This window comes from Vanessa tameamea, chromosome 2 (genome assembly GCF_037043105.1).
Source record: "Vanessa tameamea isolate UH-Manoa-2023 chromosome 2, ilVanTame1 primary haplotype, whole genome shotgun sequence".
Classification (NCBI taxonomy): domain Eukaryota; kingdom Metazoa; phylum Arthropoda; class Insecta; order Lepidoptera; family Nymphalidae; genus Vanessa; species Vanessa tameamea.
The window spans coordinates 3,338,007-3,354,986 of NC_087310.1; the positions used below are offsets into that span (position 1 = coordinate 3,338,007).

A 16,980-nucleotide genomic window follows, 5' to 3' on the forward strand; every position below is an offset into this window, starting at 1 on the left:
AGCATTGGCAAGGTGCCCGCGCCGCCGCCAGTCCCCGGAGTGCCGGCTCGACTGCCGCCTGCGCCGCGCCGCGCCCTAAACGTTCCCACCCCCAGTGAACCCACGAACCATAATCCCATTACGATTTTACGCATGCGACGCTCACAACTATATATCGCTTTTGCACCATAAAACCACTCCATTGAGATAACTAATTTTCCGCGCTACGAGACGTTTTCTGACGCCCAGTTCAGAGCTGCCGATTTAGGTCGCCCGGTTCGAACAGAGCAGCAAGATATTTTTATGGCCGATGTGCGGTGCAGACTTACGAGCGTCTTGATCACGTTGCTAGTTACATGAATTATTATTAATAGCGTAGAACCGTAAAACTCATTCCATAAACAATATCGAGTGATGTGCTTAACGCACACTATACGGCCTTCCTGGACTACATTTTGGATAGGAAGTTACTTGGCGAGAAACAGATAGGTTTAGATGTAATGATATTGGCATTTAGGGTTGAATCGTTGACATTTTTGAATTGCATTTGCTAGTAGTTTGATTGTGGTATTCCAAAAATGCATCATTTATATCCGTTGGCGAAGGGAGACCCGCTGTGTCCACTGGGTTTTCACCCGCAAGTGCGTTGGCCGACGCGTTGCAAGCGTTGCTTTCGCGACTACAAGGAGCACGGTGGTCGGAAAAAAGACGAAGATTTTACTGCATCTACGCCGAGTCTCTCCAGTTGGAACTCACCATCATCACGGTATGTCACAAAATTTAGGTCACTAAAATTGTCTCCTATTGTCATTATCCTTAAGACTATTCACACAATTGAATAATTCTATTTTTGGAACAGCGACTACGACTGACAGTTGTAGTAGTTTTTCATATCGAAACAAACGCAACTCAAAATACATATTTAACATGGTTTTTAAAGATAGTTTAATGAGAGGGAAAATCACGATAAAAAACGTCACAAACATTTCAGTTAAAATCTTACCATTAACTAAATAAAAATCTTTTACCAAAATAAGCAATATTCCTTTAAGTAACAATTAATTCACTGTAAGAATATAAAGTCACTCGTAGCTTAAAAACCCTTATCAGTAAGGTTTTAACTACCCGTTATGTAAATGTTGTAAATTAACTTATGGTAACTCCTCGTCATTCCTACTCCTCTTCTATGGCTGGCCAAGGATTATTAACTCACTTTTTACTTCGTCTGGAATAATTTCGATATCAATAATTGTAAACATAATTTTGGCACTTTCCTTTGATACGATTTTAATCAACATATATGTATTCATTGATTTATTAAAAAAGCATTCGATCTATTAAGCCATTTCAACTCGATTATAAGTCGATATATCGGATCTGATTTTATGATTATAAATGTATATCTACATAAAGTAAATTAAAGGTTTATTTTATCGAAAACACGTTAAGAAATGTATTATTAGATTCAGGTAACATTTCACAAGATCAACAAAAAAACCTACCTACCTATTACAATACAATTAACATTAATCATAATGAAATTCCAATAATACACTTGATTTTTTTTTCTTTGCGAAATTCACGTGAAAACTAACTTATCAGAATCGTCAAGAGGGTATTATATTTTTGAATTCCGTTGATCCTTCCCTATTTTTTATTTAATGCCCTTTGTATATTGCATAAATATAATATACAACAGGAGTACAACCTGGAGTACTATTCTGTAAGAATTCTCTTCATATCTCACTCGTAAAATGTTAAACGTTTTCAACAAAGAGACTTACGGTGATACGCTATTTTGACGCGTTTATGCTTTTGATGTTATTCTCCTTAGTTCATACAGAATACATTCATTTGGGTTAAATCGCCTTTTATCGATCGACTTTCTTACATAAATCTTTGATCATCTGCTATCAAATAGTTTGTTACCTTTTCTTCTGAAGTGACTTTTATACTTACAAGAAAAATACAAAAAAAAAATCTACTTAAATACAGTTTCAAGTAGGTGTAATACGTGGATATTCAAAACTATTATGAATTGCGAAAACCTAATTAAAAATTCTTAAAAGAGTCTAGGGGACGATTTTGATAAACTAAAATTGTGTCTATCGATAATATTTTTTGATTATATTTAGCAATAAATTAAGGTAGGATAATAAAATAAAGTAGGACTTAAAATAAATAGTAAGTGTTCAAAAAATGACAATTTATAGACTACAAATTTATTTTAAAGATAAAAAATCGTACATTAGTGCAACTGTTGCCTTTAGTAGGCTTTCGAATTATTTACAAGACATACAATGGTCTTAAATGTTATGTTATACTAAATAATTGGTCAGTTAACAGGTTCGACTAATCCAAGACAATGAGATTTAGACATGGACAGTTTGACTACTTTTTATTTCTAACAGACACCACGAGCAATGAAATGAAAAAGCGGAATACGAATCCAACTTCTAGTAAAGCCTGATTAGAAAGATTTTCAAGACAAAAATGAAAACATGGTTGATCACTTTTTAATATTAAGTAATATTTTCTTTCACAATTTTTTCACTAATTGTCATATCAATTTAAATATTAATTAATTATTGTAATAAAAGATAATTTGCTTATTTAATCTATCTGCATAATTCGGAATATATTTTATGCTCAGTATTCATTTAATAAATAATTTCTAAACAATAGTATTCTAATATTTGTTTTTACACGAGATGAAATATGAAGGAGAATATTTTATACCTATGCCAATATTTTCGGCGGAAAAAGTTACAGATAAAATATAAATGAATATTACAATAACAAAGACTTTTAGGTAAATATTGATTTAGTGTAAATTGTAGTTTAATTGATATATTTGAGGTGTAAATTCATAGAAGTAACTCAGTAATGAAAATCATGCAATAGTTACTTTGTTTCTTTTACTACAAAACACTCACAGTTTTATGAACAAATTGATAACAAAGAAAATGTGACCGTGGTGTCTGGAACCATAAATGTTAAATCATGGCACTATTCCAAATCGCTAAACATTTTCTCGGATTGTTTGCATTCCTCTAAGAAACGCTCACCGATTGACGTAATAATCTAACAAACAACGTTAATATTTCAGCACCTGAACATTTTTACAATGTGCTTAATTAGGTTAAAATTAACATCACTTGTAATTTAAATAATCTTTTGGTAACTGGTGGTGAAACTACCACTTAGAGAGGTTGTCATCAGTTATTTCACCGGAAAACAGATTTTTTTTTAGTATTACATGCTGCTGCTATCCGATTTTCGAGCGATTATGTGTTACTGGGACATTTCACAACTTTGGTTCCAAGGTTGGCGGGACTTGGATGTTATTATTTTTTATAGTATAAGTAGGCGGACGGGATTTCGTTGGCAAATGGGCCACCTGATGGTAAGTGGTCGTAGTAAATAGTTTAAGTAAGCAGTACTAGTCTACTGGTGACCACTTATCATATAGTAGCTTGGCATATCCTTGACTATAAAATAGAAAGGTTGATCATTCTGATTTAAAAATAAATAATGATTTTGTTTTTTGCTGAATACCATATCCAGGTACAAAAAAATCAAACCAAATGTACTAAAAGAGCAATGTTGTATCGAAGATTGAATATAATGAAAATAATTCAAGACGGGATATTTGTTATTAATAATAAGACAATTACTCAATACATGTGTGTATTATATTAGACTGTTACTGATAAGCACATGTGTTTAGATTATTTTAATAAGGATGCATCTATTGTATAATTTGACAATATTTCTGGTTCTATATCATCACATCAATTACGATACGATGTAGGATGATAAAGTTGTAAGTAATATATATATTTTAAAAATAATTCCCATCACACGTTACTGGCTTGTAATACTATTAAATAATTGCATTAATAATTAAAAATGACATCATTCTATTTTACAAATGCGATATTATCTGTATTCAGCCCCGAGATTTTCATGCTGCTTGTTTCATAATGGTGAAAGTAATTGCTTGTAAATTTCCCACGACTAAAAATGGTTCAACTTACTTCTAAAAGGTGCTGGAACTTATTCCCAATGCTGCTGTGCATATATAAAGTGCGGATATATAAACATGTGGCAGAATATCATCCGACACATGTTACGTCGTTTCCCTTGACCGCTGAGCACGAGATGAATTATAAACACAAATAACGCACATAAAACTCAGAGGTGCTTGCCCGGTTTTAAAACTCCGATGTTCTGTTAAAATTAAAGAGTTCTATCCAAAGGGACATGTAAGCTTTACTTGATGGTAGGTAGTGCATTGTGGAAACTAGTCTGGGTAGGTACCATCCCGCCATCAGTAATTCTACTGTAAAACCTAAACAGCACTACTACTTAATTTCAACGGTCGGTGGTGGCGCCTTGTCAGTGTAAGAAATGTTTTTTTTTTGTGCAGCGTCACACTTATCTCTAAATGGAATTTTTGTCGGTCTGCCTATCTCTTAAATATAAAAAATCAGGTAGGTATATATAAAATCCAAAATTGTGAGGAGTTACAATATTACTTTAGTTCTAATTTATTATAGATGATTAATAGATTCACATTCGTGCACGAATACATTAACTGGACTATTAGGTACTTACTTACGTAAACATTAAATCTACCACTTACATTAAGTATCCACATTAATTTTATTTATTAGACAAGGTTATATTATAATTAGAGTAGGAACTGTTTTTCAAGAAATTGCCTTATAATATTCAATTATTTCCATTAAATTATACGTAAAGCTTGTGTTGTGAAAGCACAAGTAACTAAGTCACACCAACTCCTCGAATGGGATCAGAAACGAACCTGTAAATTTCCCATCAAAAGACTTCTAAAAAGGTCAATAATACCGATGACTTAAAAAAGTTGGCGGGACCCAATTGGATGCGGCGATTGAGAAGAGAACCGGGGCAGCTTTTAAGCAACTTATCTATTATTTGATAGTCGTTATAATTAATGATTGCTAATATTATATGCCTCAATAACTATTGGTATTAAAGGCACACAATGACAAACGGATAGACATAAAGACATGCAAGCCAAGATTTAAATAAGCAAAATTTTTTTGCCTAAAAAAATCGAATCCGAGCCTGTGTTCAAGACGTCGATGTCGATACAGCAGACGGTCCGAAATGAACTGTAAACTTCCTGTAAAACTACCTCCATGAAATAAATTAATATTATATTGGTATCCCAATTATTATGATAATCTAAATGATTATTCAAAACAGGAGCCGTGAAGATGAAAACGGTGCAGTAGGTGAGAAGGTGACACGTGGTTGGGCTTCCAGCTCGAACCTCAGTACTATTGATCCATCCAAGAAAGATGCCTTCTCCACTGGTAATTATTACATTATCTGCATTTTTGCTAATTTTTAAAAGGTAATTTAAAATATTTCTAGTCCGTTATACAATTATTAATTAACGGGTTAAAAAATCAAAACAAATTAAACTTTTAACTGTACATACCTATAGTCATATAAACAGTATGTACCTATGTTAGGTATACATATGTCATTAATTATACGGTGAAATTAATTATTAAACATAAGAAACGCTCCGGTACTTTATAAAAACCGGAATTAATCGAATAAAAACGTTATCGAAAAATATCAATAATATTTTTAAACAGAAGATGTATAAATAACTATAATATATAAAATCAACAGCTTATAACATATTCGTAATATACATATACTGCTAGACGAAACTAAGACTTCAGGTGTATAATTAAAAATCTTTTTAGGGTTCAGTAAAACGAGCTCATCGTGGACGTCGACGCCAGACTTGGGGGCCAACGAAACTGAAACCAGTACTGCAGTTACAATCAGTCTCAAATTACCTAAACGAAGAAACACAGGTCCCTTACCTTCCATAGATACGGGTCAGAATAATACAGGTAAAAAAATACGTGGTGTATAAATTTGCAAAAAAATATAGTCCGTGTTAAATTAAAGGCGGTATCATGAGTGTGGACAAAACAATTGACAGATAGATTTAAAAAAAAGTAGTGAAGATTAACCGATTCTAGTTTAGACTATTTTATGAACCTAATAGTAAATAAAAATCACCAAGTTTTATATGTAATAATTAATATAAAAATGAGCTCGAACTATAACTTTACAATAACGTTAAGGAAAGACTGCAATAAATATAAACAGACATAATATATTCTAGCAGTACCTGATGTATAACCATATTCACAGAAACAGTGACAGTGCGTCGACCGTCTCCATCTCCTCCTCCATCAACCACGACTCAGTTCACTATAAACAAAAATGACTCACTCGCTGAACGAGTGCGAAAGGTATCAACGCCAATTTTTATATATGTCAAATAAATTACACAATCAAGCTATAAGTAAGAAATCTTTACACTAGTCATTTATCCCAACTAATGTTTCTAAGTAAGGCTCTTAATGGATGTTTACCAAGATGATTTATGACACAGTACTAATCGAAAGAATATCTGTGCTTGGATGTTACGCGTTTGTTTCAGATACGAATGTATGACGATCAATTAAATTGATGAAAATAAATTGATTCAGTTAATCTGGCTATGTCAGACGAAACGACTGAGAATTGAAACGACACTTTACAAATTCTACATTACCTACTACTAAAGTTGTAACGTTATCGATGTGAGCCGTCTAATATCGATGGACCTACATCGAGACATCAAACTTCATAGTTATAATTTAACATTAAAGTAAAATGAATTATTTTCACGACAGTCATCCCATGACTGTTCCGTATTTTTATCGAATTAACGAAAATTAGTCGTTAATTATAAATGCATGGTACCAAACATTTTTATTATTAAGATTTTATATTATGTGTAATATAAAAATATAATATAATAAAAAAAAACGAATTGTCTTGCCATTAAGCATGCGGTTAACGCGTGTCCGACTTTAAAAACAGATATTTTAAAGAACAATGGGTAAAATAACACAATCTAGCAAATAATTATCATACTATATACAAAAAATAAGAATATCTCACAGACACAAAATTTATCTTATAACGGCTTCTTAGAATTCAATACAAAATGTTCTGAAGTGAACTTAAGTGGGTCATCTCGATAGAAATGCTTGAACCGCTTTCAACTCAATCTGTTTCGTTGTGATGCCCAAAATAACTAAAAGGTCATCGTCAAACTTTGTGCTTGGCAAAGAAGAAGGCAGTTAAATTTATTAAGGAAGTATTCCATTTATTAATTAAATTATGTAATGTATAATTAAATAAATTTATTATATGAATATATAATGATTCATTACTGTTACTTATATATTTTATAATTCTCTTTGAAGAAATTTTAGATTATAAAGCATACCGCATAAATCATACTTTCATATATATAGGCTAAAGCCTTGCGGCGTACTGTCAAATATATAGACATTATTATACATATAAAACCCATAGATAATTAAATTTTTTATTAATAATTTGGGATAGTCCTAATAGTTTATTCTTAAAACCCTAATACAAACACCGATGCGAGTTAACATTTCGTAAGTCCGAATCAGTATAATATTATGATTTTTACAAATACTTTAGATGAACCTTATGAAAGCTCAAAGTAGTTTTGATAAAGAATCGAGCATTGAGAAAGAAAAGGAAAAACGAAGTACCTCGCGAAGCAAAGAAGAAGAAAAGACGAGTCGACATAAAGAAGAACGTGTTGTAAAAGAAGACGTCAATTTCTTGATGCAGGTAACTAGCGTCGTTTTACGACTTATATCTATAAATTTTATTTGTTACACTTATTACTTAATAGTCTCTTTGTTGTTGTAGGTAAAAAGTAGCCGTAACAGTACCAATTTCAAACCACCGATGCGTGGCGGTCCGTCGCGTGAAAAGGAAGACACATCTGATGATGAAGCAAGCACAGGTGGCACCGTCACCACTGACACAGAAACGACCCTTATTGATCCAAACATTAAGGATTATCAAGTAAATATTTCAGCTTTAAATATGTATTCAATATTTATTAATTATATTGAACAGTAAAAGTTTTATAAAAATAATTACTTCATTTAGGACCAAATAGAAAGTCTCAATAAAGAAGTCGATCTTCTAAGAAAACGTTGCGAGCGAGTCGAAAAAGAAAAAAGTGATATTTTACTTCGAAGGTTGGCAAATATTGACACAACAAATAAATATTCCACTGGTCGTTCTTCGGAAGTCCTCAAACTACAACAGAAAGTTAATGAACTTACTACTCAAAATGAAGACTTGAAAGACGAAAAGAAACATCTCTCTTTAAGAATAAAAGAGATGGAAGCTGATATCGAAGTAAGTGTTATTGTTTCTATATAAAATTATTGTTACTCTGACTTTTGCCATTATACATACATATCTTTTGCAGTCTCGACCATCTGTAGAAGCTCAAACTCGTCAAATAGAACAATTAAGAGCAAAATTATTAGCAGCAGAAACACTCTGCGAAGAATTAATGGATGAAAATGAAGATATGAAAAAAGAATTAAGAGACCTCGAAGAAGAAATAGAAGAAATGCAAGACAATTTCAGGTATATATAATAGGTACACCAATTACGAATGTAAATTTGTAAAATGAGGGTTATAATATACAAAATAATACAATGCTTTATTTTAGAGAAGACCAAGCAGACGAATACTCCTCTTTAAGAAGAGAATTGGAGCAGACGATAAAAAACTGTAGAGTTTTATCATTCAAATTAAAAAAGACTGAACGCAGGGCAGAGCAGCTGGAACAGGAGAAAGCTGATCAAGAAAAAAAGTTATTAGAAGTAAGTATTGTATTGAAGTTAAAATGTTATATGGCCATCAATCTATTTAATTAAAAACTTTAGCATATAGTAATTTATACTTTATTATATAATATTCGACATATTGTAGATAGTAGGAGGAGCAGAAGGTCTTCAGCGAGAGAACCGTATCAAGGAACTAGAGAAAGAGGTTGCGCGCTCCAATGAAGTGGCGTTGCGGCTACAACGAGATTTGGCCGACGCTAACGCAAAGTTGGCTGCCGCTTCCGGTGCACCACCAGCCAATGTTAAGAAACAGACTCTTCTTACAGATGGTGTAAGAATCATATTCATATTTGTCTATACAATTAGTATCTTTTTTATATATTTCTTTAGTTATATGTACATATGTATGTGATCGAATTGAATTTGTAATGAAAATTATTTTCGCAGTAGACGTGCCATTATTTCATGTGTTTACATCCTTTGTGTTCTTTAAATAACAATCAATCCATCTATCGAACGCGTGTGATTATTTTAGGAACTACTATAATATGTTAAAAATAAAGTTACTTAAAAATAGTGGCAATTATTTTAACAAATTATTCTGTAGATTACATACAATTTTTTATTAAATTTACGGCAGAAAGTATCTCGTTCATCACTTACGCGAGGTGGCAGTCAAGAAGATCCCGCACAGTTACTGCGTGATTTACAAGATTCACTGGAACGTGAGGCCGACTTAAGGGAACAATTACGCAATGCTGAAGAAGAGGTACTGAATTTTTTACTTAAAAACTTATTGCCAATGCGTACGAACTTTATGCCTAACGCCTTTAAAGATATGGTTTCTAACTAATGAGTGTATTAAAGCATTGCTATATTTTCTTCAGTTCATTTTAATAGATTATTTCTAAAGGAAGCAAGGGATCGAAAAAGTTATTTTAGATATTTTTATCATCAAAATCACAAACCTAATAGAGTATAAACTATAAACTATTAGCTTTGAATGTAATCATATGGTTTACTTTTAAATTAAATTAGACTGGTCGATTTTTTCCTTCGATAAGATTACGTTGAATAATAATAGACAGCTTAAAATTTGGTTTTTATCTTAATTAAAGAAAGCTAATGAACTACTTTGTTAATAGTAGTAGAAATGATTCGATTGATTTAATAGAACTTTAAATTAATTCATTCATTTAATAGAACTCAGCCAACTGGCCCTTTTCCAAGTTCTATCTGACTCAACAAGTTCGGCACAAATATACCATCCCTAAATAAGTCTTTCTACTTATTATTATCTTTGAGACGCAATATTTTTTTAATACCAAGCTTAAATATTATCTTCAAACAGGCTAGTCGATATCGACAACGCTTCGGAGGCAAACAAATACCTCCACCACCGAAACTTCCATCGCCATCAACGCCTCATCTTATTTCTAACCTTGCTGCCAATGATAGTAGAAATAAATCTCTTCAACGAATCCTAGATATGCAATATACCCTAGAAAATCAATTATCTTCATTAGATATAAGCGAATTATCCATAGGCGTTAATCAAATTACTCAGTCACCTCAAGATGTTGCTACTTGCTATTCCGAAGGCTGTCAAACGGACCCTGTAATCTATCATGACGTGGCTAATGATACTAAAAAAATTACACTGGACTCGTGCTTACAAATACATATTCTGACGTCAGATATGTATAGTCAAACGGATAACGCATTTTTAAAACACAAACTTATTCAAACTGATTGTTTTAATATAAATGGTTATTCTCAAACAGATAAGATAAAAATCAAAGATACTTGCACTCAAACAATTGGCACATTATTAAATGATAAATGCTTTCAAATAAGCCACGCAAAATTGGGACAAACACAAGGTGAAAATAAAACATATGATGATAAAAATACATTAACCGATATATTCGGTTTAACTGATTGTAGTAAACAAGATGTCGACGATAAGTTAAATAAAAACATTAAAGATTTCAGAAAACGAAAAGACAAATCCGATAGTCCTCCACTTTCTTCTGATAAAGCTGAAACATCTTCCAAAAATAATATACAATTTCCTTTTGCATTGTTCAATCCGTTGGCAGCAAGGGTACCTATTGTAGGTATATATCTGAATTTTAATCAAAATTATGTATGTATAAATAACAATATCCCTCATGTTAGCATAGAATTGATATTTTCACCATTAGTTAATAATCAACTAACGAATATTTTCAGGCAAATAACTTGCGTAAAACTGCATCAAGAGTTGAGGACGACAATGAGTCCTTACTTCTACAGCTGAAGAAAATGGCTACCAAAGCCAGAAGTACGTCCAATTCTAATTGCCAATTCTCAGTTTGTGTATTCCCAAATCCCAATGAACCCTCTTTATATCACCCTGCCTAACATTAAATCATCTCCATTATTTTGTTCCGTAACTTGCCTAGAGGTTGCCTACCTACCTGTTACCTTATCTTTTGGACCTGCAACCCTTCAACGTTGTTGCTAACATGCTTTGCCTTTAGGGACTTTCTTAAAGTCTACGTAGAAAATTCAATCAATACCGCGTATCTTTCGGAGGTAGCCATTTTCTCCAGTTCAGCTTGAGACCTGACTATCAATAAAATGGAGTTTTGAGTGAACTTACAAATATTAGTATGTAATAAACTAAAATTTCTAATGAATATGCATATTTAACAGTAACATCGCCATCGCACTGTACTAAAATATGGTTTTTGTTATATTACTTAGCGTCTTTGCAACTTTTTATGCAATAATTATTTAATTTTACAGCAACTGGCCGCAAGCTTTCACCATCACCCCCTACAAATAGACTTGCTATTGAAGCCCCCAATGAAAAAGATGAAGGTATATCAGATGAAGAGGATCCAGCAGAACTAAGGATATTACTAGAACTTAACGAACAGGTATTATCAGTTGTCATTTACAACTCGAAATTAAAGTTATGTATTAATGTACTTTTAAAAATTTAAATTGACGGTTTAATAAGTACGTGTGATGTGGTTTAACAGGAAGCTGCTGTTTTGCGAAAAAAAGTGGAAGATTTGGAACAGGACAGAGAATCTTTAAAAAAACAAGTGAAAGATCTCACTGACAAAATTTCTAAAACTAAACCAAATACCATTTCTTCTGTTACGTTACGCAGAACTACCCCAAAGAGTAATTTAGCCGAAGAAAAAGTGAAGGTAAATAAATCAATTACATATAAATTATTTTGCCTTTGACATGCATTTTAAGTTTTGTAAGTTCTATATAATATAGAAGGTGATTTAAAAATGTGACATTTGTAAATCGGCATTTGAACCGATGATCATTTAAATAATAATAATATTAAGGCTTGTCAAACTTTAACAACAATAACCACTAATTAGAGTAATGGGGTAGCAATTTTTTCATAAAATAATAAATTTCTAGCTGCGGTACTATGATATCGTATATATAGGATCTTAAAAAGATCATTGATCAATGTTTCCGAATTTTAGCACTAAATAATGTATCAGTTTGGATGATTTTTATACAAAAAAGAATACGTTCTTTCACTTGCAGGTGCTTGAAGACGAAATAGCTGAATTAAGAAAAAAACTTATAGGCAAGGAAAGAGATTGTGAGAGGTTGCACGCAGAACTTAGCCTCACTCAAAAGAAACCTAAAGCATCACTAATAAAGAGCAAGTAAGTAAGCTTAGGAATGGAAAAGTGAGCAACGAAATATCTTATTACTTAGTACTATAACAAAATAAACATATATTTTACTCTATTAATTATATATCTACTCTACATATATATATATGGAGTACTTATCACGTTTAATAGTACATAACTACAATTACTTATATAATTTTAGGTCTTTAGATGGACCCAGTGATCAACAAAATGTAGATTTAAAACGACAACTCCAAGTCATAGAGCAAGAAGCAAATGTTTTAAGAACTAAAACACAAAATCTAGAAGCTGACAATGAGAAATTGCAAGCTGAAAATAAGAAACTACAAGTGATATATATTTTTTTTATTTTATATTTAATAGTTTTATTGTTTTAAATCAAAGAAGTTAATACTCGTAACTATTCACTGTTGTATCTATGTTATTTATATATTGAAATACGATATGAAAATAACCTTAAGTAAAAGAAACCTAACATACATTTCGTACAAAGTAAATTAGTGTTAGCATAATTAAAGAAATATTTTATAGAAGGTAAACAAATCACTAAACTAATATTTGCATATTCTCAATATTATATTAATATTTGATTGTTTATGACAGCATTGCTTAACTAATATTTCAGTTACTAAAAAATACAAAAACGCTGAAGACAGATAAATCTCTTGATCAAAGTACAACCAAAGTAAGTCAATTAGAAAATGAACTTAAGGAGGCCCTGGCGAAAATAAAAGAATTTGAAAGTAATAAAGAAGAAAAAACGGAAAAGAAAGTTCGCTTTGGCGAATCTAAAAAAGAAGCAGATGCTCTGAAAGTCAAACAAGACGAACTTGATAAATTAAAACTCAGCTTTAACAAGGTTTGTAATTGTAAAAGTAGAAGTGCCTTTCAATGTGAACTTACAAAATTAACTAGAATAAACTATTTTTCATCATCAATGTTAAGAAAAGTTATCATTACTATATTTTTTTAACAATAATTTTATTTGAAACTCAAAGCCCTCTATTAAATAGTGATTATTGTTAAAATCCCCTGGTCGTATTAAATTCACTATAATTCTTGAATCAATTATATACACTTGGTGGTGGATAATTATTTCAAACATTTAGGTTGAAAAAGAAAAAGCTAAGTTACAAGCTACATTAAAAGAATTAAGAGAAGACGCCCTAAAATCGTTCAAACCAAGAACGCCGAAAAAGATAACAGACATCACAACAAAATTACAAATGAAAAGAATGGTGGAAGATCTAGAAAATGAAATTGGTAAATATTACTGAATTCAATGAGTTTAAATCTTATTCAATAATTATTACATTTCGATTTAATAAAATTTATATTTTTTAGGAGAAATGTACGTCATTATGAAAAATGCCGGACTCTCATCTAAAGATGTAGCCGTTAAAAGCCAAATAGAAAAAGATATAGAAAATGTGAAGACAAAACTTAATAAAAGTGAAACTGAATTTACAAACGAAAAAAATCGTTTGCAAACTGAAATTTTAAAACTCAAAGAGTTAAACACTAAATTAGAATCTGAAAATAAATCCACGGCAAGCAAGTTTAAAGCTCTAGAAACAGAAAATAATAAAGCAGTTGCTGAATTTAATGCACTCAAGGAAGAGAAAAAAAATCTAGAAGCTCAAATTAGTAAACTTAATGCTGATATAAGTGAGTTAATCAACAAATATAATGTCACTTGAATTTTATATAAAAATTGAATCCGTCACTTTTGTTACGGAATAGAATAGTCATTTTATTATTGCATGTTACTTTTATACGTTTCAGAACACAATAGTTCACAACAGACGGCTATGTCAGACTGTATGAAAAAAATCGAAGAACTCAAAAACGAAATGGATACAAAAGACAAGGAAATGGATAAATTGAAAAAACAAGTGGAAATTGTCAACAAATTAGAACAAGACAAAAGTAAACTACTGAAGGAGGTATGTTTCTTAACTGATGACAAGTTACGAAATATTATTATAATATTATTATTATTTTTATATCTTACTTACAGGTTGGCGATAAAACTAAAAAGTTAAATGATCTAGAGAAAAAACTAAAAGAAGCTGAAGATAAATGTAAGAGAATGGAAAAACTGTTAGCTACACGGAAAGATCGTGTCACAAAATTAGAAAAGGAGGTAATTGGAGATAATTTAGTTTTTGTGTAAATAATTACTTTTAATGTTAGTAATGGTATAAATACAAACAAATAGTTATTTTTACATGTAGTTCACTGAATTATTTTTATATTAGCTATCTGAAGAAAAAGAACAAACGGAAGCACTAACGAATTCAAAAAGACGTATTTCCATTGATCTTACAACTGAAAAAGATGAAATTCAAACTAAACTGTTTAAAACAGAGGGCAAACTAATAAATTTAGAAACAGATATGAAAGAAATGAAATCTGAATATGAAAACAAAATAACTAACTTGGAGTCTACCGTAGCTGCAAAAGATAACCATATAAAGCAACTGGTATTTAAACTTACCGTTTGGAGTCCATGGCATGAAAATATTCCTATACCCAATGTCATGCATAATAGATTTTTCTTCTATTCTGAAAATTAAAATTTACGACTACCAATGCCTATGCATGACCCCTTAGATCTTACAATACAGTGAAAATGTGACTTTAAAAGTGTTTTTTTTTTAGTTTTGGATTCGAATAGAGTAGATACTAAATTAACATCATGATTGACATATGTTATCTTAAACAATTGTATTGCAGGAGGATGCATTACGGGAGACATCTACTCAAAAGTATGACGAGGCAATTTCATCTGTTGAAATGGCTCAACTGAAAGAGAAATATGAAAAGGTAAACAATGAAATTAAGGAAAAAGAAGAAGATTTGAAGAATTCTAAGAACAAACTACGTAATACTGAAGAGGAACTTTCGACAATGCAAACAGAAGTTACTTTACTTAAATCTAACCTCAATAAATTTGAAACTGAGAAGAACGATTTCGAAACTAAATTAAAAGCAGAGAAAAAAGAATCAACTTATTGGGAACATAAAGCATCTGAGCTTGATACAGATTTACAGGTACTGAGTTACAGAGTTTGCTTTTGCTTATTAATTTACATGTATTTTGAGTATCATCGACAATGAATATATATAATTTTCAGGCTGAAAGAAAAAAACTCGATCGTATGCGTAATAATCATGACAAAGATCTTAAAAATAAAGAAGCTGAATTGGCAACACTTAAAGGAAAATTAAAAGTTTTAGAGCAATCTTCTGGAGCTGGTGCTAAAAGAATATCTGAATTAAAACAAGATTACGAAGAAAAACTTAAAAGTACGTAGCTACCACTACACAATAGCGAAAGATTCGATTATTTTAATAAAATAATTCTTGATTTTAATTAACAATACTTTCAGAATTAGAACATTCATTAGCTGTTGAAAAAGCTGAATACGAAGAGTTAACGGGTAAATACGAATTATTAGAGGAAGAGCATGTTGTAACAAAAGCTCGGCTTACTGTTGATAAGGAAAAAGCACAAAGGTATGATCAAAAATTTTTGAATGAAATATTTACATCCACCTCCTCCAGCATCCAATTAAAAAATACTGTATTTTTAACAACAAAATTCTATAAATAATCGCTTCCTAATTCCTCATTATATTTTCTTCCAGTGAACTTATATTAGCACAAAAAGAATTAAATTCCACAATGGCTGAAATAAAATCATTACAAGATAACTACGACAGCCACTTATCTAACTGGAATAAAGAAAAGTCCGAGATGCAGGTATGTTTCAAAATATGAAAAACAAACATTTCTTTAAAATTTGTACTTAACTAAATTTTAAAGGTAAATATTTGCAGAAAGAAATATCATCACTTCAAGATCGGTTGTGTGGTGGAGGTTGGGAAGTGGAACGTGCAAGGCTCACAGCTCGCCTCGAGCAACATGAAAGAGATCTTCGCTCCGCCAAAGACTCACACGATGTGCTTACGCATCATCACGATTTAATCAAGAAAGAAGTAGGTCTAAAAAAATATTTTTATAACAATACATGTTATGATTACTACTTATGTTATATAAAATATAAACTATATATTGGTTTTATATTTGCAAATTGTGATACTAAAAGTGCTTATAAATTAATGTTTTATAGTTGGAAGAAGCTCGCAAGAAACTTGAAGATTACGAGAGGGTTTCAAAGGTTCAGAGAACTTTGAAATCCGACAACGCTGAACTAGAAAGGGAATTATCATCGCTTAACACCCGTCTCGAACAAGCTGATAAGGCACGGAAAAATGAAGTTGCAGAAATCAAGACACGTTACGAAGCACAAATGAATACGATGAGAGATGAACTCAAATCATTACATAATCAAGTATCAAGATTTAGACGTGAACGCGACAACTACAAACAAATGTTAGAAACAGCCCAAAAATCAGTTAGTGACATGAAAAATGGTGATAAAAGAGCCAAACGCAATTCAATTTCGAGCACCGATGAGGTAAATATTAATATCCCAATAGTTAGTAGGATTTTATTAAGAATGACAACCAATGATCACCCATCAATT

At 31.4% G+C, this 16,980-nt stretch overlaps 1 protein-coding gene across 4 annotated transcripts in view; it reads left to right on the plus strand.

The window, feature by feature from the left end:
* LOC113399750 (myosin-13) overlaps positions 1 to 16,980 on the plus strand; it is a 23,199-nt gene continuing 6,219 nt past the window's right edge. The window contains exons 1-28 of one of the 4 annotated variants that reach the window (XM_026638966.2): positions 1 to 745; positions 5,236 to 5,345; positions 5,751 to 5,903; positions 6,211 to 6,311; positions 7,564 to 7,719; positions 7,801 to 7,959; positions 8,047 to 8,301; positions 8,375 to 8,538; positions 8,625 to 8,778; positions 8,888 to 9,073; positions 9,383 to 9,511; positions 10,094 to 10,862; positions 11,536 to 11,669; positions 11,775 to 11,948; positions 12,310 to 12,434; positions 12,607 to 12,754; positions 13,051 to 13,284; positions 13,535 to 13,688; positions 13,770 to 14,093; positions 14,211 to 14,371; positions 14,446 to 14,571; positions 14,687 to 14,911; positions 15,165 to 15,482; positions 15,566 to 15,737; positions 15,821 to 15,947; positions 16,079 to 16,193; positions 16,271 to 16,429; positions 16,564 to 16,911. In XM_026638966.2, coding sequence (XP_026494751.2) covers positions 558 to 745; positions 5,236 to 5,345; positions 5,751 to 5,903; positions 6,211 to 6,311; positions 7,564 to 7,719; positions 7,801 to 7,959; positions 8,047 to 8,301; positions 8,375 to 8,538; positions 8,625 to 8,778; positions 8,888 to 9,073; positions 9,383 to 9,511; positions 10,094 to 10,862; positions 11,536 to 11,669; positions 11,775 to 11,948; positions 12,310 to 12,434; positions 12,607 to 12,754; positions 13,051 to 13,284; positions 13,535 to 13,688; positions 13,770 to 14,093; positions 14,211 to 14,371; positions 14,446 to 14,571; positions 14,687 to 14,911; positions 15,165 to 15,482; positions 15,566 to 15,737; positions 15,821 to 15,947; positions 16,079 to 16,193; positions 16,271 to 16,429; positions 16,564 to 16,911 — 5,568 coding nt within the window. In that variant the 5' untranslated portion in view covers positions 1 to 557. Of the gene's footprint in view, positions 746 to 5,235; positions 5,346 to 5,750; positions 5,904 to 6,210; positions 6,312 to 7,563; positions 7,720 to 7,800; positions 7,960 to 8,046; positions 8,302 to 8,374; positions 8,539 to 8,624; positions 8,779 to 8,887; positions 9,074 to 9,382; positions 9,512 to 10,093; positions 10,863 to 10,977; positions 11,069 to 11,535; positions 11,670 to 11,774; positions 11,949 to 12,309; positions 12,435 to 12,606; positions 12,755 to 13,050; positions 13,285 to 13,534; positions 13,689 to 13,769; positions 14,094 to 14,210; positions 14,372 to 14,445; positions 14,572 to 14,686; positions 14,912 to 15,164; positions 15,483 to 15,565; positions 15,738 to 15,820; positions 15,948 to 16,078; positions 16,194 to 16,270; positions 16,430 to 16,563; positions 16,912 to 16,980 lie in introns of all 4 variants that reach the window. The other 3 variants (XM_026638968.2, XM_026638967.2, XM_064220750.1) reach the window with 3 other exon arrangements.